The 27081-nt window shown below is 43.2% G+C and overlaps 1 protein-coding gene across 4 annotated transcripts; it reads left to right on the forward strand.

Moving 5' to 3' along the window:
• Positions 1-2931: 2931 nt before the first annotated feature.
• LOC129696369 (homeobox protein AKR-like) lies at positions 2932-23246 on the forward strand. 4 transcript variants are annotated; one of them, XM_055634212.1, is made up of 3 exons: positions 2932-3350; positions 5312-5529; positions 19572-23246. In XM_055634212.1, exons 1-3 carry the CDS (start codon positions 3335-3337, stop codon positions 20139-20141), a joined length of 804 nt encoding a protein of 267 aa, XP_055490187.1. In that variant the 5' UTR covers positions 2932-3334; the 3' UTR covers positions 20142-23246. The 4 variants fall into 4 exon arrangements, with proteins under 4 accessions (XP_055490187.1, XP_055490189.1, XP_055490190.1 ...); XM_055634214.1 differs by lacking the exon at positions 2932-3350 and adding an exon at positions 3370-4056; XM_055634215.1 differs by lacking the exon at positions 2932-3350 and adding an exon at positions 3829-3928.
• The last annotated feature ends 3835 nt before the right edge of the window (positions 23247-27081 follow it).

Consider the following 27081-nt stretch of genomic DNA (forward strand, 5'->3'; position numbering starts at 1 on the left):
AGGGTCTAGACCGGAAACGCCACCAATTCCTCTCCAGAGATGCTGCTGTTGAGTTACTCCAGCATTTTGTGTCTATCTTCAAGAAAAGGGATTAGCCTGTCTGATGGGGATCCTTCAGGATAGATGACTCCTTCTTGAGAGAGCACCTTGTGTAGATGCCGCTGATGGTAGGGCAGACTGTGCTTGTGATGAACCAGACTGACTCCACCATTATCAGCCTCTTGCATTCATGTACAAATGATATTTATATTGTATAAGCCATCAGTGGGTTACGAACACCTGCAATATAAACACCCCTACATACGATCGAGATTGCGCACTATTATTACATTCAAAAGTCCAATATATATACATATATTTCTTCTTACAAGTGACAGAACTAGTTTCCTCTCATTTCCACTTTCAATAATTGTTCCTTTTTTTATCAGTCCTGTGTGCCTTTGATACCATTAATTAAATTGCACTGAGGCAATGGTAGTTGTAGGTTGGTTTACATCACTTTGCCAAATAGATAGGTCTATTGATTGAGCAAGGAATTGGTGGATAGAATGTAATGGGGGGAATTATCAGTTTATTCATTTTTGAAGGGTAACCTTACATATCCAAGGCAGATATTTAAAGTATAATAGATCCAAGGGATATAGGTAGAGAGTGAGAACATAGAACAGTACAGCCCAGGAACAGGCCCTTTGGCCCACAATATATGTGCTGAACGTGAATCCAACTCTCATCTGCCTGAACATAATGCACATCCACATTCGCTGCCCATGCATGTGCCTATCCAGAAATCTCTTAAATGCCACTATCATATTTGGCTCCACCACCATCACCCCTGACGTTCTAGGCACTCACCATTTCCTGTGTAAACATTGTCATGTCTGGGACATGAAACAATAAAACACTTGATTATCGTTAAACTCGGCCCCTCTCATGTTTAAAGCTCTGCCATTGAGTATTTGATATGTCTAAAAGATAGACAAAAATTGCTGGAGTAACTCAGCGGGTCAGGCAGCATCTATGGAGAAAAATAATGGGTGATGTTTCAAATGGGAACACATCCTAGCAAAAACAAAATTCTGACTGTTTACCATTTCTGTGGCTCTCATAATTGTATGTACTTCTATCAGGTATCCCCTCAACCCCTGGCTTTCCAAAGAAAACAATCCAAGTTTGCCCAACCTCTCGCTGTAGCTAATACCCCATAATTCAGGTATCAGTGAGAAAGCGGTGATGCCGAAATTGTATCAGTCTTGATTTAATGGAATGGAGAAGCAGGGTTGATGGGCCGATTAGATGAATCCTGCTTCTTTTGTTCTTTATTGAGGCTGTATTAAGGAACATGAACGAGCGTAGTGTTGTATTAGTTGTACCTCCATACTCCTTTAAACACAACATCAAATTGTAAACATCCCAATCAAAATCATATGATTTGAATTCGGGGATTTCTGATTTATGTAATTTATGCCATTATGCAATGGCCGAGATTCGCCCGCCTCTGTTGAAAACTTTGAACCGTTTGTCAGGGATGTTTTAAGTGAGCGACACGTCGCTTCTGCGATGGGAGTAACACGAACGTGTCAATATCCTCATTCTGCTGCAGAGCTACTGACGAAGGTGTGACAATTGTTGAAAACAGCCTAATTTCCAGAGAACAATAGGATCAAGCACCCCCACTGCCAGCCTCTTTGTGGGCAATCTCAACTCTCACAACCGGTTTGTATGGGGGCAAGATAACGAGGAACTATCCACCAGCTATTCAATCACTAATGACACGGACAGGCAAAATGCAAATTGGGTTTTGTCCGCGTCAAACCGTTTGCAAGGACAGTTATGGTTACAATCCGATTTGCTTTTTACCAATTAATATTTCTCTCTCACTCTCTCTCTCTCTCTCTCTCTCTCTCTCTCTCTCTCTCTCTCTCTCACATCCACTTTGTAGTTTCTTTCATACAACGTGGGTGCATTCAAAGCCAGACAAAGTAACAACAATGCGCCCTAGATTAAAATAAGTTCCAGGAAAACCCATGATATTCTGCTCTTGATTAACATCTAAAAGGAGACGATACACGAATTTCCCTGATTTTTTTTAAGTACACCGGATCCCAGAGCTGAACATGTGGACTGGGGGGGGGGATATTTTAATGACAAACAGACGGATTCACCCCCCTCGTTTCTATATGCGCGGCATGGGTCATTAGCACATTTCTAAAACCGCCATTTACTCCGAAAATCACGGCAACATTTCTGAAGTTACATCCGCTGTTGTTTTTACTTTAATGATCGGCCAAATGCTCCAGTTTCTTTTTTCTCCCAAAAAAAACTTTGGAAACGATTTTGATTTAACTCGTGGCTTACTTAATGGGCCACAAGGCACAACCTCCAGCCAGTGTAACATGTGGAAACAAAAGAGCAAACATGTGCGGAAGTGAAGCAAACATGTGCGATGTGAACTTTTAAAACATTTCCTTAAAAAAAAGAAATTAAAAACACACACAATAGGAGCTGCCTTATCAAGGAACACCGACGGCGCTGCCAAGTTTAATATTTAACCTCATCCACTTAGAATAAAACTTTAAAATATATATTTTCCCTACTCCATGGGGGAGTTTAGGCAACCGTCTCGCTAGACCGCTCTCACCGGATATTAACCAGCGAGGCACAAAGAAACAACAACCACTTCAATTATAAACAGTTTCATTTGATTTACTTGTAACAAACCCGCTCCCCCCTTCTCTCTCTCTCTCTCTCGTTCTCTTCCTCCCTGTGTCAAAATACACACAAAAAAAACTTTTTTTCAAACGAAAAGTACCCAAGAACAAATCTGGATTGGATTGCCTGGGTGTATGCAAATAAGGATTTTTTTTTTGAATGGGCTTGATGTCAAAAGAGGAGAGTTGTTTCTCTCGCTTTGCACAGCCTGGGTTTTGTGGGCGGACCCACCAGAGCCGAGGCAGCAGCTGTCAGAGAGAGAGAGAGCTGTCAGCTCCTGTGGAGGCAGTCAGCGCTGAGAGGCGAGACGAGGCGAGCCGAGCTGAGCCGAGTGCTTCCGAGCGTCAGGTAGCAGCGATGTGTTTACCTTTTGTTTGACTCCTCCAGCGAGCAACACGCTGGGATAGAGCGAGCACCAAGCGCCCACCTCGATACTTACAAGAAGTTGGTTCCACTCGACAGTACCAAACACACACAAAAAAACCCGTGATATTATTTGTCTCTGCTGCCTCGCTCCCTACTTCCTAACTTGGAAACTTGTTGGAAAAAGAGATTTGTTTTGATTTAACGGCTGTTTCCTCCTCCCCACCCACTGGTTCGCCTGGAGACACGTTTGTGGAGAAGGATGAAAGCGAAGAAAGGTAGGTGAACGCTGCTTTACTCTGTCCACGCTGCTGGCACGTTATCAAGTCATGTTCATTTCCTTCAACTATTCCGCCGTCTACCCGTTTTGTAATTTAATTAAGTATTTTATATATTTTTTGTTAGTGGAGTTTCTGGAGGGGGGAGCAATCCATCGTTTGCCAACGAGAGAATGAGCAAATGTACCTTTTTTTTGGTTGAAAAAAAAGGAGGGTGCCTAGAGAGTTTAAAGGCTTTGTTTGAGGTCTCTCACCTCGTGGAAAAAAAACTTTCTTCCTCCTGTGACAAACCTCGCGTTTCCAATGACGAGCTTCGCATTACGACGTTTAATCGCGTTTCCCCCCTTCTCTTTTTTTAAAAAAAAAGATAAAAGTTTATGTCCCATGGTTGCCACGAGTTTCAAGTTTTGTAGGTGAGGGGGTTTTCCCCAATGATAGAATATGCACAGTGAGATCATACAACATTGAGTGATGCATTTTTTTTCCTATCGAAATGAGTCGAAGGCCAAGCATTGAAACAACTTTTCAAAAATCCCTATTGTACGTGGGCGGTATCTGGGAAATGATTTACAAGGACGGTTAGTTTCTGTTAGTCTGCAAACCCTCCACTTATTAAACACTCAACCGTGCATAACGTACTTTTGTTTTCTCCTCCATTCACTCAATTAAAGTCACAGTACTTCGAATTTCAAAGGACTAGACTCCGGTAAATCCAGTCACCATTTTGTATAAAGTGTGTTTAGTGTTCGGAAGATGGGATTCAATCGCGGTAGATTTGTGCATTGGGTTCTGAAGGAAGTTTTTTTTTAATGTTATCCTGTTGTGGAATATGTCGGAATGTAAAACTTTTCACTCCCTCCCCCCTCCTTCTCTTGAACTGTAGCCAAGTAAAAGAATGTTTGTGACAGGTTCCGCAGTACACTGTCTTTGCCGTCTGTTTCAATGGTGTTTTGTAAACGGAATTATGTAATTAACGAGAGGGACTTTAAGATTCTTTTAACATGGAAAGCTGAAAGTTTTCGTTTTTACATGAGGAAATTATTTATTTTATTTTAATCATTTCCTACTGCAGTCGCCCAATACCGTTGGTCGTCTTGTGAACAATATTACAATGAGTTTTAGTTACTATTCGAATTTGCTTTAATTTAGTGTAACATCGGTTAGCAACACGTGTCTGGCGAGGCCACAAGTTTCGACTTTGATTTTTTCAAAGCAGATCATGTAGAATGTGTGAAATGGAACTCCTAAACTGTCCGAATAACACTTTTTTAAAAATCCACGGGTATTCCCTTCGGTCGGGACTCGCTGCTAAAGCAGAAGCACGAGTTGTTTGGGGAGATTTATGTTCTTTTGTTCTGCACCAAACAGCTAATGGCTACTGTTAAGCGCTGGGAGCGGGCATGTATCACTTTACAAACTGACAGTCCCGATCGGATTCGATTCAAACTCAGCCAACCAGACGTTTTTTTCTCCATGAACAAGGGGGCCGAGCTTTGGGAGAGCTTGTCGCTTGATTGGAAAGTCCTGTGCGACTCACGGGGTAGTCTGAGGACAGACAGGGCCCGCTAAACACTGTTCTTAACCATTGCCGACTCGACGCGTTGAAGTCTCCAAAGGACGCCTCCAGCCATTTGTTATTGTTTGCAGAAACTCGGATTTTCCCAACTGAAATGCGTTGAGTCAGATCCCTCCCCTCGGTGAGTAGCCGGAGCTACTTTGGGAGATTGAATGGGGACAGATAAGTCATTTACAGCCAAAAAAATCGAAGGAATTAAAAGGCGTTTTTTTTTCTCTTTAAAGTGCAACAACATTGCCAATTGAATTGGCCGATTTGATTCCTTCTCTGGCCCGCACGAAATTGACAAGGAGGCAGTGAATGTGTTAAGGGCAGACGTGCCGGGACATTGCTGCAAGGCGGGTTTCTATTGATCTGGTTTCTCCCTTCATTCCATCCTCCACAGCTATGGGGCCGGTGTGCGGCAGCGAGACCGACGAGGACGACAGCCTGGAAATCCCCCTTGACCTCTCCCACTCGGGCAAGCGGCGGAGACGGGGCAACCTGCCGAAGGAGTCCGTGCGGATCCTGCGGGACTGGCTTTACGTGCACCGCTACAAGGCGTACCCGTCCGAACAGGAGAAGACCCAGCTGTCGAGGCAGGCGCAGCTCTCCGTACTGCAGGTGAGTCCGTTTATCTACCCACTAGCCCTCCCCGTGGCCCCGCGAGCAACGAGGGATATCACCCGGGATTAAATCGTCTGCAATATCCAGTAGTTTTGCAGTTTACCCCCCCCCCCCCCCCCCCCCAGCGCTGGATCTGCCATTCTACAATTTGTTGAAGTCAGCTGGCGATTGTAGAATTGCTCTGTTCAATAATGCAGTCGGGCGCTGTGTTTGTATGATTTTGAACACCTGGGGTATTTAGTGGCACAATTCTCACTATTTTGTCTTATTTGTTTATTATCAACCTGGGCTTTTTTCCCAAAATATGTTTGTCGTCTTTTGGCTGATGCGAGCTGTTTAGTTATCATCTGGAAACAGGCCTTTCAGCCCAATCCATGCCGACCCATATGCCCCTTCTGAGCTAGTCCCTTGTTTGACCCACGTCTCGCTAAACCTTTCATATCCATGATCTGGACCCAGTGCCTTTTAAATGTTATTATAGTATCTGTTTCAACTACCTCCTCTGGCAGCTCATTCCATATAGCCACTACCCTCTGAGTGGAAAACGTTACCCCTCGGGCTCCTATATTTCCCCTCACCTTAAATCGATGTTCTCTTGTTCTTTATTCCCCCTGGGTAAAAAGATTAAATGAATTCGCCCTATATTTTCCCCCTGATGAATTTATACATCACTTGTATAAGATCACCCCTCTGCCTCTTCTTTTGCTCCAAGGTATAAAGTCCTAGCCTGCCCAACCTCTCCTATAGCTCAGGCCCTCAAGTCTTGGCAACATCCTCGTAAATCTTCTCTGCACTCTTTCCAGCTGAGTGACTTGAGTGCTCACTTTGGGGCAAGCTTTACAAAATATGACATTTGCAGAAGATATACCTAAAGTGCTGGAGTAACTCAGCGGGTCAGGCAGCATCCACACAAAATGGATGGATTACTTTTCAGGTCAGGACATTTCGAGGGGTCTGAAGAACAGTTCGACCCAAAACGTCACCCATCCTTTTTCTCTAGAGATGCTGCCTGGCCCAGAGTTACTCTGGCACTTTGTGTCAATCTTTGGCATAAACCAGTATCTGCAGTTCCTTCCTACACACGACATGTACACGGGATGAGCTTTACAGAGCCCCTCAACTAAGTGTTGGTAGGGTAAGTGGATGGTAAACAGTAACCATGCAGGTGTGAATGTGTGTTTAAATGAAGTAACTGTGCCATCTGTTTTTTAACCAACTTTGTTCTTGCATTAATTGGTGAGTTGTTTTGTAAAAACTGGCATGAGCTGTCATAGAGGCTCTGTGTTTTGTGGTGATTGTGGGACCAGAGTGTCTGGTAAGGGTTCTTAAGACACTGATTCAGTGACTGCAATGTTGTATATCTCCACGTCAGTCTGGTGAGTGAAGGGGAGCCTGCTGGTTATGAATCCGTGACGTGGCTGCACTCGGGCTGTTGGTAGTGCAAGTCGCTAGGCTGGGAGATGCAGTCAAAGTGAGCATTGTAAGTTGCTGCAGTGACATTAGTGTCAGTGATGGAGTAAATGGCTTCTGTCTCCACTGTTCATTAAGCAGACTTTCCTCCTGAATGATGTTCAGCATCTTATGAGCAGCTGCAATTACAACCAGATGCAACCTTCCTGACTTTGTTCTCCTTTGAGCCCTTTTTCCCCCTCCACAGGTCCCTACAATATAAAAAGAGCAGAGGGATAGGTGACGTTTTAGGTGAAGACACTTCTTCAGACTGAGAGCCAGAGCTGTCAGCCTGAAAAAGGATCTCAACATGAATCGTCGCCTATTCGTTTTTTCTCTAGAGATGCTGCTTGACCCGCTGAGTTACTCCAGTTTTTGTGCCTATCTTCAATGTAAACCAGCAGCAGTAGTTCCATCCTACATATAAAAAGTGCACTTTGGCCCATTGCATCTAAGTCAACTCACAGAGTGCACCTATTCCCTCATTAATTGTCCTGTTAATCTATCTCCCTGCATACCCATCAACTCCCCCCTTTTTAATCTATCAACTGGGAACAATTTCAAACAGTTAATTAATTTACCTAGATGCATGTCTTTGGAATGTGGGAGGAAACTGAAGAGCCCAGGGAAAACTAGTCACTGGGAGAATGTGCAGACTTCAGACAGCTAGCACCCAAGGCCAGAATCAAACCCAGGTCTCTGGGGCTAAGGCATCCAGCAAACGGGTTGTCGATGATGCAGAAGCATCGGTCTCTATAACCTGAGGTGCCGACATTAAATACAATGTTAATTGAACAAAGCATGTCAATATTGCATTAATATGCTTTATTCACAAAATGGAGAGTCAGTTGACTTGTGAAAGCTCAAATGAGAACCAAATCAGCAAGGTTGCATCTGGTTGTAATTGCAGCTGCTTATAAGATGCCCAACATCTTTCAGGAAGAAAGTCTGCTTAATTGGCAGTCAGAGTGAGGCCACATGCAAATTGGAGGGACATCACCTCGTATTTCGCTTGGGCAGTTTACAACCCAGCGGAATGAATGTTGATTTCAAGAGTCAAGAGTGTTTTATTGTCGTATGTCCCGGACGAGACAATGAAATTCTTACTTGCTGCAGCACAACAGAATATGTGAATATGTAAACATTGTATATAATGGGGGGAAAAAAAGAAAAAGTTCAATAAATAACAAATATCGTGCAAATACTAATATAGTCTTTTGCAGTTCATAGCTCATAGCTTATTCGTTTTGTTTAATAGCCTGGTTGCTGTGGGGAAGTAGCTGTTCCTGAACCTGGACATTACAAGGCCACGGCATTCCTTTCTCCCCCTCCCCCACACTAGTTATCCTACTGGTTCCACTCTTCATGTCCTTGTATCCCTGTCGTTAGCACATCTTCTCCAGCCAACAATGGGCAATTGTGGACTCCACCCTTCCTGAGATCATCTATTACTGGCCTTGTTATGTTATGGTCTTTACTCTGCTCCAGTCCTCTCACCACTTCTATCTTTCAGTCTGAAGAATGGCTCTGACCCGAAACATCACCTGTTTGTTTTCTCCAGAGATGCCGCCTGACCCGTTGAGTTATTCAGCAGTTTTGTGTCTATCTTAGGTATAAACCAAACATAAACCTTCTTACACCATTGACTTCCATATTCACCGTGAATAGTAATGCCGAGGAAAATGAACAAATAAAGTGATGTTGAAGCTTAAGAAGGAACGTTTTCATCTTGTACAGTATAGTATAGCTTGGGGAAATAACTAGAATCACCATGCATGCCATTAAATCTTTGCTATTATTTTTGGACCAATCCAATACAATACAATACCATTTATTTGTCATTTGAACCTTACATGAAGTTCAAACGAAATTTGGTTTCTGCAGTCATACAAGAAAAGAACCAAGACGCACACCAACACAATTTACACAAACATCCATCACAGTGAATCTCCTCACTGTGATGGAAGGCAAAGTCTTGTCTCTCCCATGCTCTCCATTCCTCTCCTCAAAGTCAAAGCCCCCGGCGGGCGCTAGCAAGTCCCACTTTCACTTAAAGCCACGCCGGGCGATGTAAGGCCCTGCCCTGGGTCTTGATGTTGGAGCCCCCTGCGGGCGCTAGCAAGTCCGCGGCCATTTAAAGCCGCGCCGGACGTTGTAAGGCCCCGCTCCAGGTCACTCTCAACCCCACAATTCGAGCGGGAGAAGGCGCCGTTGCCGGCGCCCCACAAAGCAGTCTCCCACCGGGGACCCGCGAGCTCCCGGTGTCACCATCCACCAGAGTCGGGTCGCAGCAGCGCGCCACCGCAGCTCTCCATGCTCCGAAGCCGGCCAGCTCCACGATGGTAGGTCCTCAGCTCCGCAGGCTCCGTGACTTGAGCTGTCGTTCCGGTTGGAGGCTGCTCCACGGTGCTAGGCCCCAACGGCAACGGAAACCCGACAGGGAAAAGGTCGGGTCCCCGTACAGGGAAGAGATCTAAAAGTTTCCCCCGCCCCCCACACATACACAGTCAAAAACCCACCACAAGCTATACACTCAACAGGACAATAGGTTAAAAAAAGACAGACGGACTGCGGAGGCCTCTGCGATGTCGGTCGTGCCGCCAACCCACTTTACTGTGTCCAGTCAGTCCCATCTTCCTCTTTCTACATAACCCTGCAGATTATCTTCTTTCTTTGGGGGAAAAAGTATGTTTTTCTTATGTGCCCCATTTCATCATTCCTAAGATCAATGTTCCAGATCATGAACAAAAGAAAAAACATGCTGGATGGACTCAGCGGATCAGGCAGCACCTTTAGAGGGTTTCGGGTTAGAACACTTCTTCAGACTCTAGTTTAGTGGACTGTTTGATTGTAATCATGAATAGTCTTCTGCTGACCGGACAGCATGCGCTAAAAGGGTTTTCACTGTACCTCAGTACACACAACAATAAACTAAACTAAATTGAAGACGAGTCTCAACCCGAAGTCTGTTCCTCTTGCTTTGCTCAATATTCCAGCATCTGCAGCTTCTTGCATCTTCAGTCCCAGAGCCCAGAACCTTTGATCTGGTATTTTGTTGGTTCACATGCTTGATCAATGGTGTTTTATCATTAATGTTTTATTATTATTATTAATGTTTAGTGTTTTCTGAGTCATTCGTAACTGTCACTGTATGTCATGTTGTTACTTGTGGGCGAAGCACCATGGCAAATTCATTGTATGTGAATACTTGGCCAATAAACTTACTTACTTACAATGACTGTTGAGCAAAATTTTTTTTTAATATAATGTGTGTGTCACCCTGAGTCTGTTCCCTTGGTTGTTGAGTCATTGTCTAATGTGGGTCTCTTCTCTCTGTTTACAAATCTCTGTCAAATCACCAGATTCCAGCATTTAGTCTCTTGTGCCTTCTTTTAACTTTCTTTGTTTTTGAAAACAACCTTTTCAGTTTTTCCAGTCTGATGTAGCAGAAATCCACCAGTTGAGACATTTCTGTGCCTTTGTAGTGCCTTTCCTGTGACCCTGGAATCCTTCCTAAATTGTGGTTACTAGATTTGGACACGTGCTCTAGTTGTGGCCTAACCAGTTTTACGAGGTTTAATGCGACCTTCCTGCTTTTGTACAACAGATCTAGAAGCATTTGTGCATTACCACTTTCTTAAAATGTCCTGTCACTGTCACTTATATGGAGCATTGGCATTTATATGGAGCGGCTATGGACCCGAGTTTGATCCTGACTATGAGTGCCTGTCTGGACGGAATTTGTTCCTTCTCCCCGTGACCTGCGTGGGTTTTCGCTGGGTGCTCTGGTTTCCTCCCACACTCCAAAAACTTACAGGGTTGTAGGTTAATTAGCTTGATATAGTTGTCAAATTGTCCCTAGTGTATGCATGTAGGATAGTGTTAAGGTGTGGGGATCGCTGGTCAGCATGGATCCGTTGGGCCAACGGGCCTGATTCCGCACTGTATCTCTAAACTAAACTAAATATTCCTTTAGAACTGTGTTACTTTGTGTTGTTTCTTATTCTATTGCCTGCCAAAATCTATTGGGTTGCAATTCTCTCATAACTGTAACCTACCATGTGTGGCCATTCGGCCCTCTGAATTCTATTACTGTCATCCTCATTACCTACCATAACCCTTTTGAGGAAGTTTGCCAGTCCTTCTATCTATGTAACTCCAGACGTTGCCGACTCTTTCAATGTCCTTTGAAATGACCCAGCAAGACACTCAGATTAGCAATCATTGAGGAAAGGACAGTAAATGTCTGCTTTTCCAGTAACAAAAATGACGTTACTTTGTGATCATTATATTTGAAGATGTTGTATGCACCGAATGCAAATTCTTTGGTTGGCTATGAGAATTGTAGTGGAACTCTTGAAGAAAACGTATAGACAAAAGTAAATGTTCTCTAATTTCTAGAGTTGGTCCATAAGTGATAGGAGCAGAATTAGGCCATTCAGCCCATCAAGTCTACTCTGCCATTCAATCATGGCTGATCTATCTCCCTCGGAACCTCATTCTCCTGCCTTCTCCCCATAAACCCTGACACGCGTACTGACCAAGATAGGACAGGTTTGGAGGGATATGAGCCAAATGCAGGTAGGTGGATCGAGTGTAGGTGGGACATGTTGGACAGTGTGCGCAAATTGGGCCAAAGGGCTTGTTTCTATGCTGTAAGACTCTATGACTAAGTGGGGATGGGAAAGACAATAATGAAAACTGAAAACAAGGATGAGAATTTTAATTTAGGATGGTACATTTTTCAGGGAAAAGGAGCACATTTGTTTGCACAACAATAAATAGTTTATTGTGATTTTTTAAAAAGAATCAGTACTGGTGATTGGTGTACTAGTGTGCAGAGAAATAAGGCAGCTAGTTTTAAACTGGTGTGGCAGATGACTATTGAGATACAGGATTACTTTGTAATTGACTACTACAAGAATGGTGATCAACATGTCATTGTTACATGGTTATGAGTACATATTAAAATGATCTTCGGGATTAGTTAATCATTTGTTGTTTTATTGCATTAAGAATGTTTTGCACATCCTTTTATCAACACAGCAGTGGATTGCGAAAGGACACAAAGTGCTGGAGTAACTCAGATAGTCTGGCAGCATCTCGGGAGAACATGGATAAGTGACATTTTGGGCTGGGACCCTTCTTCAGACCAAAACGTCATGTATCCATGTTCTCCAGAAATGCTGATTGGCTTTTTGAGTCACGCCAGCACTTTGTGTCCTTTTGTGTATTAATCAGTTCTTGAGGATCTTTGTTGTGCAGATTTCTGTATAAGCGTCATCCAATGAGATCCATACTTGACAACTTGTAGGAGCAGAATTAGGCATCAAATCTACTCCTCCGTTCAGTCATGGCTGTTCTATCTTTCCCTCTCAACCCCATTCTCCTGCCTTCCCCCCCCATAACCCCTGACACCCATACTAAATATAATGTGGTTCTCCACAGAAAAATCGGCGCCCCTCTGACCTAGATCATGTGGAAACAATGTTCCTTCATACTTTCCACGTCTATCTTTGTAAACTTTAAACCTCGATGTAGAGTTCCTATTTGGTTGAAGTGAGTAAATTGGACACTCAAAAAATTTGTTTTGCAAACTTAATTCACTCTCCAATTTACAAGCAATCTCCATATTATAAATTGTGTGGTTGAGTGGTACATGTTGCGATTTTGTGTGGTTAAGTGGGACTTTAGAACACCCATTTTCAATATATTTCCATAACACTGATTTACTTTTATGTAGTGAGATAACATCCTAGGATGCACAGGAGGAGTGTAATCAAGTTTCAATGGTGACTAGAAGCTTGGTTAAATGAAGAAGACCTTGGGCCTCCCTTGGAAAGTGAGAATTGGGAATAGGCTGGGGTAATTGTAAAGGATTTCCTATGGATAGGATATTAATCACACAAGATGTAAATTGTTCGTGGCACAGGTGTTGGGAGATGGGCGCACACAATGTCAAGACTTGGAAGAATATTTCTGTAAAATTGCAGCTTAGTGGCTGTGAGAACAAGGAGGGCATAGCTATGAAGTTGACAATCAAAGACAATAAACTGAAACTGGAGTAGGTATGCAAAGCACAAAAAGAATGACACAATCTCTTCCCCATTAGCAATACACATGATTCTGCCGGTACTTGAAATAGCACAAAGGTCTTTTTGCACGATGTTGAAAGAACTATGCTGGGTATTGAATGGCGGAACAGTAAAAGCAATTTTGACATTACGAGAAGTCGCAGTTATCCTGATATGTGATTCAGCATTGTCGACTTCAATGGAGAAGGAATCTCATCTGGGACATGAGATGAGCTGAGGTGGTTGAGCTTAGTATTACACTGGAGATAAGAGTTCGGGCTGTATATGAGAACACCAGTATTGAAATTGTACAAACACACAGACACCTGTGGTGCCTGGCACTGTGGCAATTTGCTCTGTGTTTTATTAATAAAACAAAGAATAAATTCTTCCCAAAAATATGTCTTCACCACCTGTGTGCGACCGAATTTAAATCATTAAAAAAGCTGTGCGGAGCCAAACCTGTCAAGGGAGTTTGTTTGATCTGGGTGTGATGGGTCGTATTTCATACTTGTCCCCCCCCCCCCCCCCCCCCCCGTCTGTGTTTATTGAAAATGAGTTAACAAGTAGGCAATGGTTTTCTGTACTTGAAGTACATCATTAATCAAAAATGCGGAGCCATGATATTCTATATTAGAACATCAGAAATATTAACACAAGTAGATAATTTCCCCCCTTTTGGTTATTTATGCCATTAAAATAAGATCATGGCTCCTGCTTAAACTCACAATCACTTTCCTGCACTAACCCTGTATCTTTGATTTGTGATCCCTCTGACTGCTAATGTATTTCAACGTTGCCACCATTAAAAAAGAAAGGCTTTTTTAATAGTCTCCAACCACATTAGATGGTCTTGTATTTTTACATATTCAATTTGCCTTGTTTGTATCCCTTAACTCAATCTCTATTCTCCTCCCAACCTAAACTGTTGCTTAGCTTTGTATCATCATCAAACGTGGATGTATTATGTTCAATCCCCTGATGCAAATCAGTCATGTTGTTGTGACTATTTCTCTCTTCTCCCCCCCCTCCCGCCTTCCCAACCCACCCCTGGTACTGATTGGTGGGGGGGTGGGGGTGGGACTCCCACTATCAATTCAAATTTGCCCTGCTCTGTCCAATTGTTTTCTGTTCGTTAGCCAGTCCTCAATTCTCTGTCCCCAATTACTGGTGGCACAGCAGTAGAGTTGCTGCCTTACAGTGCCAGAGACCCTGGTTCGATCCCGACTACGGGTCCTATCTCTACGGAGTTTGTATGTTCCCCCCATGACCGCATGTGTTTTTTTTATATTGCTCCAGTTTCCTACCACGCTCCAAAGACATGCAGGTTTACAGGTTAATTGGCTTTGGTAAAATTGTCATAAGGTCATAAGCGACAGGAGCAGAATTAGGCCACTTGTAAATTGTTCCCAGTGTGTGTTAGTGTACGGGGTGGTTGTTGGTCGGCACGCACTCAGTGGGCCAAAGGGCCTGTTTCTGTGCTGTATCTCTAAACTAACCTAAACTAAAACTGCAATTCCATGTGCTCTTGTGCAGAGCTATGAAAGTTTAAATGCACCGTATTTGTTGGTTCTCCCATGTCTCCATGTCTGTACTCCATAACTTGAAAGATCAATAGATTTGTCAAATATGAATATACTTGCATGATTCCATGTTGACTGTCCAATTTTGTAATTATTTTCAGTGGTCTGTTATCACTATTATAACAAATCCATACATTTTCCCGACTATCAGGCTAACTGATTTGTATGCATCTAATTTTCTCTCTCCAATCCTTTCTTACATGGTATGTTGACATTTATTTATTTGTGACATGCTACATACTCCAATGCTATGTGTGATTCAACATAAAATAGATATTTCCTGCAGAGTTTAACCATCAAGAGTGCTCTGTGCTGCTAAGTTACTCCAGCTTTTTGTGTCTATCTTCTGCTTAACCAAGCTTGTCCCAATTGCCTGAACCTGGCCCAGAACTCTGCACAACATTTCCTGTTCATACACCTGTCCAATTGTCAATTGTCCAATTTAATGTGATTAAACCCACTCCTACTACATCCGCTGGCAATTTGTTCCACTTACGCACCACATTCTGTGTTTTAAAAAGTTGCTTTTCTGGTACTAAATCTTGTCCTCTCATCTTAGACACATGCCTGGTAGTTTTTGACTCCCCTATGCTGGGGAAAAGACACTGGCTCTTCTCCTTTTCGATGCCCCAGATCAAAACACTTTTGTTTTCACTTTATCTGAGTTGTGCTGCTTTCTCCACAACTGTAAACCACAAAACGAGGTTAGAATTTATACTGTGGGTTTGTGTTTCCCAGGTGGGTTAAACCTATGCACTTCCGTAGATGCTTAGTTACTTTTGATGACCATGACCAATTTCTTTTATGTTTTAGCAGTTCTTTGTGTGAGCTTGGGAAAGGAGGAATGCATCAAATATTCCATTGTGAGGGGACATCAGAGCTGAAAACAAACTGCTGGAGTAACCCAGTGGGAGAGGCCGCATCTCTGGGGAGAAGGAATGGGTGACGTTTCTGGTTGAGCCCCTTCTTCAGACACAAACGTTACCCATTCCTTCTCTCCAGAGATGCTGCCTGGCCCGCTGAGTTCCTCCAGCATTTTGCGTCTATCTTCGTATAACCAGCATCTGCAGCTCCTTCCTACCCAGAACTGTAAACAATCCTATCTATGCGTAATGTCCTTGTACAATATGTATAATCATTGGTCACAACAATAATAAATGAGGCTTGAGCTGATTTTTATCTGCCAGTTGCTGTGTCCAATTTAATAGCCTTGGTGTGTTTGTTCCACCTGCATTGTTGAATATAATTGAATACTGGTTGTGCTCAGACTTTGATTCAAAGCTTGCAAAACCTTCCTCCTGTGATCGGTTTTCAACCAGGTATTATACTTAACCTTTGAGTCAACGTGGAGATACACTGTTAATGAATTTTCTTTTTATTTTGATGAATGGAGAGGTGAGGAATACCGATAATTACAAAAAAATATTTTAATCTGGGTTGAGGAATAGTTTGTTGCAAGAAATATTAGTGGCATAATACTAGTCCTGCTTTGTGGCATAATTGTGTCCATCAAGTGCAAAAGAGATTTAAACTACCCATCAGTCTGCAGAATACACTCCTTCTATCCAGAGATGTTGCCTGTCCCGCTGAGTTACTCCAGCATTTAGTGTCTATCTGCAGTTTCCTCCTACACAACAGTCAACTTGTTTTCAAATTATTTTGTAATGTGTGACTGGACTGAAAAGATGTCTTGACATTGGAGGCATTTTTGTGCTGAGTAATGTGCAGTGACTTCAATGAGGTTTGCTAGTGATGCTTTGAATGCAGCAGCAAAATTCTAATCGTAAGCATGTTGCTCACTAAATTACGAGGAGCATTTTGGGTTATCTATAGGCATTGCACATTACTGCTGCATGGTCAAAGTGACAGTAGTGCTGCAGTGACTGCGGACCACGTTATAAATAAATAAGCATGTGCTTCCTGTTTTTAAAAGGTCAAATTAATAAGTTGTAGTAGGCACAAACCTCTGACTTTAAGCATATTAATTCATTAAAGAGGGGCAGTTGATTCTCAAAAGTCAAAGATCTTTAGTTTGAGCATTAGTGTTATGCAGCAGATTCACTGTCCCATTATCCCTAAACCAAATACCAGGATACAGAGTACCTGAGTCCGAAGAAGGGTCTCAATCCAAAACATATCCCATTCCTTCTCTCCAGAAATGCTGTCTGTCCTGCTGAGTTACTCCAGAACGTTGTGTCATAACAGGTTAAATGTGCCTCATGAAAAGAACACATAAAAGCAATTGGGATTTAATTGCTAAAGCTATCAAAGTAGACAAGAAGGAAAACATTTTTTGATCCTTTAATTTTTTTAGTTTAGAGATACAGTGTGGAAGCAGGCCCTTCAGCCCACTGAGCCCATGCCAGCCATCGATCACCCGTTCTGTCTTACACACTAGGGACAATTTACAGAAGCCACTTAACCTACAAACCTGTGGAATGTGTGAGGAAACCGGAGCACCCGAAGGAAACCCATGCGTGTCACAGGCAAAACATACAAACTCTGTACAGACAGAACCATAGTCAGGATCGATCCGGGTCTCTGGCACTAAGACAGCAACTCTACCAATGCACCACTGTGCTGCTTTTATGTCATTCTGAAACCTGGGTGTCAAACCAATTATGAATCTTATTATTGAGCATTTCATTAAATTTGTAGCTCCTAATACCTGCTTACAACTGTGCCCTGTAGCTTCGATGGGTTATATTGTGCAAGGAAACCAGTTCCATGGCAGTTTACATAAAACAAACATAAAGAGGCCCTTCGGCCCACAATGTCCGTGTCGAGCATGATGCCAAGTTAAACTCCTTTCCTGCACATTTTGCTTGTGTGTATTCCTTTTAAGCATCCATGTATCATGTTATAATCAACATTAGACTTTGTATAATTCGATATGCTAGTTGATGTGGAATGACTCCCTTCTGAGTTTCTGCACCAAGCATTTTACAGAGTCAGACAGCAATGAGCCCTTCAGCCCATTGAGTTCACACAGGCCATCATCATCATCATCATCATTGGGAAATGGAAATCCTGCAGTTTTAAGCATTAAAATCTTCCCTGGTCTAGTATATTGCATCAAACACAGATTGAAGCATGCCACAGCCACAGTATCTTTAGAGATACAGCCCTTTGGCCCACCTTGTCTGGAACGACCAGCGATATACACACATTAACATTATGCTCCACACACTAGGGACAATTTACACTTAACCTACAAATGTATGTCTGTGGAGTGTGGGAGGAAATCAAACATCTTGGAGAAAACCCAGACGGTCATGGGGAGAACGTACAAACTCCATACAGACAGCATCCGTAGTCGGGATCAAACCCGGGTCTCTGGCGTTGTAAGGCAGGAATTCTATTGCTGTGTCGCCCTGTACCAATGCACAATGTGGGTTTGATCCTGACTATGGGTGTTTGTACATTCTCCCCGTGACTTGCGTGAGTCTTTTCTGGTACCTGGCTTCCGCCCGCACTCCAAAGACGTACAGCTTTGTAGGTTAATTGGCTTTGTTAGAATTGTAAACTATCCCATCTGTGTGTAGGATAGTGTTGATGTGCTGGTCGGTGCGGACCTGAAGGGCTTGTCCCCTTACTGTATCCCTAAACTAAATCAGATAAAACACACCATTCATACTTAAAGTTGTTCCAAATACCAGGCGTGGCCCTATGTTTCTGATAGTGAAGTTCCTCGATTTCCAAAAGTTTTCACCAAGCAGCGTGTTCTGTCATAAGGCTGTGAGTTTGCCTATGAGGTCCGGTCATGCTGACAGGATAGGACTGAAGATGGATGAGCATCTGAAATGGAGACTTCTATAGTTTGATTTTCCATGTAAAACTTAATGCCTCTGGCTACTTCAGACAGTGTTGGCTCCTTGAAACACTGCTATATTACATTTGATGGCCGTATTGGGATTTAAGTTGTACTTCAGTTTATTGTCATAATGGATCAAGAAATAGTTGCAGAGGAAAGAACTGCAGATGCTAGTTTAAATCGAAGATACACACAAAATGCTGGAGTAACTCAGGCAACATCTCTGGAGAGAAGGAATGAGTGACGTTTTGGGTCGAGACCTTTCTTCAGACTGATGTCACACATCAGTCCTGACAACAGTCTGAAGAAGGGTCTCGACCTGAAACGTCGCCCATTCCTTCTCTCCAGTGATGGTGTCTGTCCCGCTGAGTTACTCCAGCATTTTGTCTATAAAACAAATAGTTGTACACGGTGGGCGGGGAAAGTTTCAAGAAATGAGCTTTGGTGGGTTGGATTAAAACATGTAATCCAGTTACAAAAAGAAAATATCCTGGAAACATTTATCAGGCAGCACCCTTGGAAAGTAACAGTTATTGGTTTATTTGATGAGTGTTCCCAGCAATTTATATATTTATATCAGATTTCCAGCAACTGCAGATTATTAAATTTTTATGTGATCCTTTCCTCTGATTTAATTCCTTGCCAGTCTGGATTTCTCCAACATTACCTTTTGACATGCATTTATTTTTGCTTGCATGGAAGTGGATGTACATATTTAAAATGTTTTGGTGCTGCCTACAGCAATGTTTTCTTTCCATTATTTTTGTAGTAGATTTCAGGAACGGTGGTGCAGCGGTAGAGTTGCTGCCTTGCAGCACCAGAGACCCGGGTTCAATCCTGACTACGTGCAGTCTGTATGGAGTTTGTACATTCTCCCCGTGACCCGAGTTGGTTTTCTACGGGTGCTCTGGTTTCCTCCCACACTCCAAAGACATGCAGGCTTGTAGGTTAATTGGCTGTGTTTTTTTTTAAAAAGGGTGAATTATCCCTAGTGTATAGGATAGCACGTGTGATTGCTAGTCGGCGTGGGCTGAGGGGCCTGTTTCTGCACTGTGTCTCTATATAATCTACAGTTGAGATGTACACAACCTGATTATCCTCTTGCCTACTGCCTTCCAGGTCTGTAATTGGTTCATTAATGCACGCCGCAGACTGCTACCAGACATGCTGAGGAAGGACGGCCAAGACCCCAATAACTTCACCATCTCGCGTCGCGGGAGTAAGAGCATGGAGCACACCCCCGTTCAAACGTCATCAGCGTCCAGTAGCTTTGTCCCGGACCTCGACGAAAGATCATTCGGCTCCACCAGCTCCTGCCCCGACAGTGGGGAGGCATCTCCGCGTAGCACCTCTTCCGGGGGTGCCCTCGTGCCGAGACCTTCAGTCATATGCCACACTACCGTCTCGACGCCGAACGACGTGCCTTTACACTACTGCCCACCGACCAGCCTAGAGGGAATGTCTAAAATGGATCTTTTGTCAAGTGCGGGCCTGATGAATCTCACTCCTGGATGCTCCAAAGATGCTGTCCAAATGGGCTCCCATCCACCCCACCAGAGTGGACTATTTAACACTCCTCCGCCCACTCCTCCCGATCTCAACCAAGATTTCAGTGGGTTTCAGCTGCTGGTGGATGTTGCGTTGAAGCGAGCTGCGGAAATGGAATCGCAGTCCAAGCCTGTGGCTTAGACCCTACCCATGCTAGCTGTCAAACTGACCTGAGGGAAGAACACTACAGGAAAAGCTTGTTCCATTTGGGGCAGAGAAAACAAACAAAACAGATGCTTTATGCAGCATGATGCCTTCTTATTTGCACAAGGGAATCCCAAAACTTGGCTTCCTATCACAGAATTGTCTTAACAAAAAAATTGCTCACATGGAGACTGTTGAACTCATGACTACTATAGTTAGATGAATCTTTTTGTTTTTTGTAGTTGTTGATAATGTGAGAATTTCCCATGATTATGTGATTCTTTCCTTTCAGTCTGTGCAATATTTAGATATACAGAGCCTCCTTATCACTCTATCATTCCTGCATGGAAATATGCGGCTCGTGCATTGTTTAGAATAACAGTTTTTTTTATATATATATAATTATGTATTGTCACTGGGGCTTGTTTTCTAAATTGAGTTTTCCTTATTGCATTCAGTCTTTATTTCAGTATAAGGCAATCGACCAAGGACCCGGGGGGCTTAAAGTTTTCGGTCTGCAGTAACTCCTTATGTATAGTAGACTTTGCTGGGCTTTCAGGTTCCACATGCAGTAGCCACAGTAGAACCTGCAAGCAAGCATTCCTGACTCCTCCCAACTCTGACTCCCACTCTTTGGCGTGAAGCCATCTGAACCCAGTCATGCTTCCCCCAAACTGTAAGGCTGCATCAGCACAAGAAATGATGACCAATAGAGAGGGTGAGAGCAGAGCCAGCCCTGAATGTTTGGCTCTGATCGCTGATATTTTGTATTTTATGGCTGGGCTGGCATAAATCTCAATTTAGCACAAAAGTCTTGAATGTACATCCGCTGCCTCCTTGATACATATGGTTTTGGCTGAGCTTGTGCATTTACTGGCACTCAATCAGAAGTCTAGGTCATTCCTCCATTAGTGGTGCAGTTGCTGGCTTGTTGCCTTTAAAACTGGTGTTGTGAGGTCTGGGTGAGATAATGACAGAAGGTGTGTGTTGTCAGTTTGCCACCTTCCATTGTTATTGTCTTGCCGATATTTGAATGGAGGTCTGTCACGTTTGAAAGCCATCGACGATGGCCGTGCCGCTGTGCTTTCTCAATTTTCTAGCTTGTAACTCACGAAGTTGAGACCGACTTTTAAGTGAAGGACTAGAACCGCTGTTACATAATGAACGGAGCTTCCAAAAGGCTTTTTCCTAAACTCCTGCGCTGTTTACACCGTTCATGGGAGGGAAGTGCTCGGGTGGTATTTGCTTGAGTTAGGTGGGAGCACAGGTGAAGCTGTGTGGAACATCGGGAAAAGGTTTAAATGTATCACAAGGAAGCTTTGACACTAGTGAGTATATAATTGTAGCCACCCAGTGCCGGTTTTGGTTCCTGTCAACCCGACAATGCACCTTATCCCAAAGACCAGGCCCTGTTTTATACACATCCCTCTTCTCTTTTTGCAGTACTACTAGATTCCTCAACATGAAGCTCTGCTGATAATATTACTAAATTTAAGGGACATTTTTTTTTACTAAACTTAGCTGCTGATCCTGCAGTCATTAGAGAAAATCCTTTTTTACTTCCAGGCAGAATCCCAGAAAAAAAGTTGTAATAATATACCCTGCACACCATTTATTTAGCGTGAGGATGAGAGTGAAAATACAATGGGACTTGAAAATTGTCACGGATTGTTATTTCAACAGTTAGTTTAAAAACAATTCACCGTTGAATCCTGGATGAAGGTATCTGAGCTGTATCTTGTGATTTTCCTTCAGCTGAAGAGAGCTATTTAAACTCGTCATTTCCTTCTTCCTTCTAATATATATTCTATCGGGTTTATATACCTTCTATTTCTATTCGCCTTTCTGTTTTCCGAGCAGGAAAATGCGTAAATTATGATGCTTTCGATTTTTGCCATCTCGTACACCTAAGAGCTAGCAAAATGGTAAGACAAATGTAAACTTTTTTTTCCCAAGTAGTATTGTGAATTGGAGAAAGGGTTATGATTTTTGCATCAGTCGCCGATTTCTCGTGCAAACCGCGGTTATGTAAATTGACTGCTGTTCTGCCTGTGACGCAACTTGATAGCCGATTGTGGGGGTGGGCCTGAAGTGTCCTCTGGTTGCCCTGGGCATCCTGTTGTACTTTGGAGAGAGCTCGGTGGCGCCTCTTAACAGAAAGAGTAGTAATTGTGCTTTTCATTTCATTTATTTCATTTGCCCATGGGCTGCTGCTGCTGCTGTAATTCACAGCAAGAATCGGGTCCTTCACCCCCGTCTGACCACTGTAGAGCAGGAGTACAGATGTTGGAGTTGTACCCCACCTCTCGAGGATGCATCTGGCAGTTATAGGATTTTGTGAGGTCCTCATTTGGTAGGTCGGATCTTGCCTCCTGATCAAGTCAAAGATCCAGCAGTAGATTCCGAAACTGACTTTAAAAAGGGAATCTGGTCTCCATGTCTGTATCACCTTGAAAATAATTGTGATCGGTATGTTGGGGATGAAGTCTGGTTCTGTGACCTTTTTTTTTCGCTCTGTATAATTTATTATCAGTGATGTTGAAGTCCTAACGTGCTGTTAATGAATGACTTTTGAAAGGCAGCTGAATTAACACACTGTTAACGTGACGGTCTCTGAAGCAGTCCTAATTTGAATTTCATCACTGGTGTAAGTCATCTCGCATCTTTTTTATAGTTGGTCAACAATACTGTGTGGAAGTGTATTTCTTGATGAAAATTAATCATAAATCTGTAACTTTTTAAAAAAGAAAAGTAGAGTGTCCTACTTTTAAACTAGATGTTATTTTTAATCCTTCGACCTAGAAGGTATTTGTACAGTTTTCATCACTGTGATCATTTTGAAATTGTAAAGAATGAGTGTAGACTGTACTATATGAACCTGGTCCATTTTGCATTGATGTTTTGCCTTATCGATGAATCGGGATGCAAAGGCCTGTAAAGACTGACTAAAGCTGCAGTATTCCTCTTTGCCTTGCCACTGGATTCTGCAGGCAGGGTTCTTCTCACTTCCTAATACAAGGTGGGTGGGGGCATCAGAATGCAGTTTCACATTGTACCCAAGTTTGATTAAAAATAATAATAAATTACTTTATTCCTTCCTAATTGGTTGTTTCTTCTCTATGTGGGAGGACTATCTGCCTTTGGGCCAAGCTGAGGAGGAAAGGGGTCTGAACAATAGTAACAGGATTAACATGGAAAGTTAGAAAATAGGTGCAGGGGTAGGCCATTTGGCCCCTCAAGCCAGCACCGCCATTCAATATGATCATGGCTGTCATCCAAAATCAGTACCTCGTTCTTCGCCTTGATTCTCTTACCCCTAAGAACTTAATCTAACTCTCTTGAAAACGTGAATGTAGGAAGGAACTTCAGATGCTGGTTTGCACCGAAGATATACACAATGCTGGAATAACTCAGCGGGAAAGACAGCATCTCTGGATAGAAGGAATGGGTGACGTTTTGGGTCAAGACCCTTCTTCAATCTTCAGGGTTGAGGTTGGGTAATGTGGCCTGAATTGGCAAGTGTAGTGCAGTGATCATATGTGTGAGGGGTGATCCTACTCTAATAGCGTGAAGTTGTAATGAGTGCGCATTGGAAATGGTCCAGTGAGTTGTGGCCAGCATCACATCTCATCAAACATCCCAATCGGGGGTGGCACTACTGGTAAAGCATCTACCTTGCAGCACGGGAAACCTGGGTTTGGTCCTGATCTCTGGTGCTGTCTGCTTGGAATAATAACCACCTGGTTGTGATGATCAGTGAGATAGAGAAAACTGAAACAGTAAATAAAAAAAGCAATTAAAGATAACTTGCTCCCTTCTCTGGCTTGTGAACTCTTCATCCCTAATATTAAAGCTTCCGCTAGCTCCACAACTGCAGTCGTGCTGATTCACTGAACAGTGCATTGAATCATTAAACAACATCCCATGTCATGAATACATTTTGGTTGACTCGTACCATTGTTGACAAATAATGTACCTGTTGGTCAAATGAATCTTAATCACATAAGTGATAGGACCAGAATTAGGCCGTTCGGCCCATCAAGTGTACGTGATTTAATCATGCCTGATCTATCTCTCCTAACCCCATTTCTCCTGCCTTCTACACATAAACCCTGACACCGTACTAATCAAGGATCTATCACTCCATTGACTTGGCCTCCACTGCCTTCTGAAGCAAAAAAAATCCACAGATTCACCACCCTCTGACTAAAGAAATTTCCTCATCTCCTTCCTAAAGGAACGTCCTTTAATTCTGAGCCTATCACCTCTGGTCCTAGACTCTCCCACTAGTGGAAACATCCTCTCCACATCCACTTTATCCAAGCCTTACTATTCGGTAAGTTTCAATGAGATCTCCCCCTCATCCTAAACTCCAGCGAGTACAGGCCCAGTGCTGTCAAACGTTCATCATATGTTAACCCACTCATTCATGGGATCATTCTCGTAAACCTCTGGACCCTCTACCCCGCCACACCACTGGGTGCTGTTGATCGCACTGTAAGGATTAGCTTGTATATAATTAGGAATTTTATTGTTGAAGGAAACTTTGCCCCAAAAGTGTATTCCAAGTCTTTAAAGTGTCTCGACTTGTAATGGTTCCATGCTTGGAGTGCAATGCAGGATGTATTCTTAAAGTTGAATCAAATTGTTTTATTAGTAGAAAGTGCTGCCAATACATCATGAGGGTCGATGTACAGCAGCCAACGCAATCACAGGAGGCAAGATCCGACCCAGGTAAATATAAATGCTGCCTAATCTGCTGAATGGGGTTAGGAAGGAGAGGATAGATCAGCCATGATTGAATGGCAGAGTAGACTTGATGGGCCGAATGGCCTAATTCTGCTCCTATCACTTATGAACGTACGAAGGGCCCGTTTCCATGCTGTATCTCTAAGTAAATTATTTTTCAGCAAACCCATGTAACAAGTCTATTGGAAAATAGGTGGACAGTCTGAAGAAGGGTCTTAACCCAAAACGTCGCCTATCTATGTTTATAGAAACATAGAAAATGTTCTCCAGAGACATTGCCTGATCTGCTGAATTACTCCAGCACTGTGTCCTTTAGTGATGGGCAGTAGTCTTCTTCATCGCAGCATTGGGATTGAGATTTCAGCACAAATATCAGGATAGTTAATGAAATGAGGTGTCCATTGGCAGAATGGGAACCCATGATCTTCTGAGCTGTCATAGAGTGTGCAGCGTGGAAACAGGCCCTTTGGCCCAAATTGCTCACACTGACCAACTATGCTAGTCCCATCTGCCTTTGGTCCAGATCTCCCTCAACCTGTACTGTCCATGTGATTTCCAAATGTTGCGATAGTACCTCCCACAACTGCCGCTGTAGTCACAGCTGTAACTAAACTAAGGGCGGCACCTCGTATTTCACGCATGTTTGCAGTTTAAGACTTGACATCTCGGGGGGTACCAAAGTCGAGCATCGCTCACCCAATAATCACATACTCCTGGCAGGAGTTACCCTCAGTCTGAAGAGGGGTCCCGACCTGAAACGTCACCTAATTTTTCAGAGATGCTGCCTGGCCCGCTGAATTACTCCAGCATTTTGTGTCTATCTTCAGATACTGAACACAGTTCTGATGGGGGAAATCCTGGGTGCTTTCCCCCACCCTTCTCCCAGGGCACTGAGTCCAACTGTTGAAGCGTGACTGGGATCAACTGATTTAGCACAGACTGCAGCAGCAGCGCTGGGACATTCTGATCTGTGTCGTTCAGTTCAACATTTGATATCCACGAGTTACTTTGCAGCCCATACAATTGTCAAGAATGTAACATCCGACTCTTCTGCATGAAGGAATTTATGTTAAAGCATCGTTCCACATATATCTTGCACTATCTTATCCCGAGTAGCCACTGTTCTCGAGAGTTGACAGAACGTGAGCAGATACTGTCATATCCCTATTGTTTGGCACAAATGTATAAATGTTTGTCTATACAATATACCCACAGATCAAGAACAAATGATCTGGCTGATAACCACAAGAGATAAAGTCTTGAGTAAATTGTATCCTGTTCAATTGTTTCAATTCGTTGCAAGTTCGTGAAGTTACTTTATTTCAATCAATGACAATTCAATGGTACTTTATTGTCACATATACCGAGGTACAGTGACATTCTTTTTTTGCATACAGTTCAGTACAAGTTTACTAAACATAAGCACATCTTGGATTCGCTGCAGTATACAAGAGTCAATAGACAATAGGTGCAGGAGTAGGCCAATCGGCCCATCGAGCCAGTACCGCCATTCACTGTGATCATGGCTGATCATCCACAATCAGTACCCCGTTCCTGCCTTCTCCCCATATCCATTCACAACTCTGTTTTTAAGAGATCTATCTAATTCTCTCTAAAAGCCTCCAGAAAATTGGCCTCCACTGCCTTCTGAATTGGCCTCCACTGCCAGATGACCGACCTGAACAGGTTCTACTGCAGGTTCGATAAACAGAAACTTAACCTTGGTAACAATCCCCAATCACCACTTCACACCTACTTACAGCCCGACTCCAGTCTGCAAAAACTGGGCCATTCCCCACCTACCCCTCTCCAATCACCACTTAACACCCACTTACAGCCTGATTCCAGTCTGCAAAGACAGCCCGCACCCCCCACCCCCCGTCCACGACCCGCTTCCTCCTTGCTGCCCAACATCAGTCTGGCCACTTCTCCATCACCAACAATAGAAATTGAGGAGGTTATTCCGAAGACAGAAAAGCTGGAAATCTCCAATGTTTCTCCTTCTACCCTCAAGGTCTGTGCTGAACAACATACATTTTCATCCAGTCCCTGCAAACCTGTACTGTCCCTGTCTGCTTCAAAGTCTCCACTATTGTCCCTGTACCCAAAAAGACAAGGATTACTGGTCTTAATGACTACAGGCCTATCACACTGACCTCTGTAGTCATGAAGACCCTTGAAAGACTTG

Source organism: Leucoraja erinacea, chromosome 4, assembly GCF_028641065.1.
Source record: "Leucoraja erinacea ecotype New England chromosome 4, Leri_hhj_1, whole genome shotgun sequence".
NCBI classification, from domain to species: domain Eukaryota; kingdom Metazoa; phylum Chordata; class Chondrichthyes; order Rajiformes; family Rajidae; genus Leucoraja; species Leucoraja erinaceus.

Bases quoted from the DNA above. Each gene is read 5' to 3' on its own strand.
- LOC129696369 (XM_055634215.1), top strand. From the start codon at position 3,844: ATGAGTCGAAGGCCAAGCATTGAAACAACTTTTCAAAAATCCCTATTG. The intron at 3,929-5,311 runs GTTAGTTTCTGT...CATCCTCCACAG, and splicing joins GGAAATGATTTACAAGGACG to CTATGGGGCCGGTGTGCGGC. The intron at 5,530-19,571 runs GTGAGTCCGTTT...ACTGCCTTCCAG, and splicing joins CGCAGCTCTCCGTACTGCAG to GTCTGTAATTGGTTCATTAA.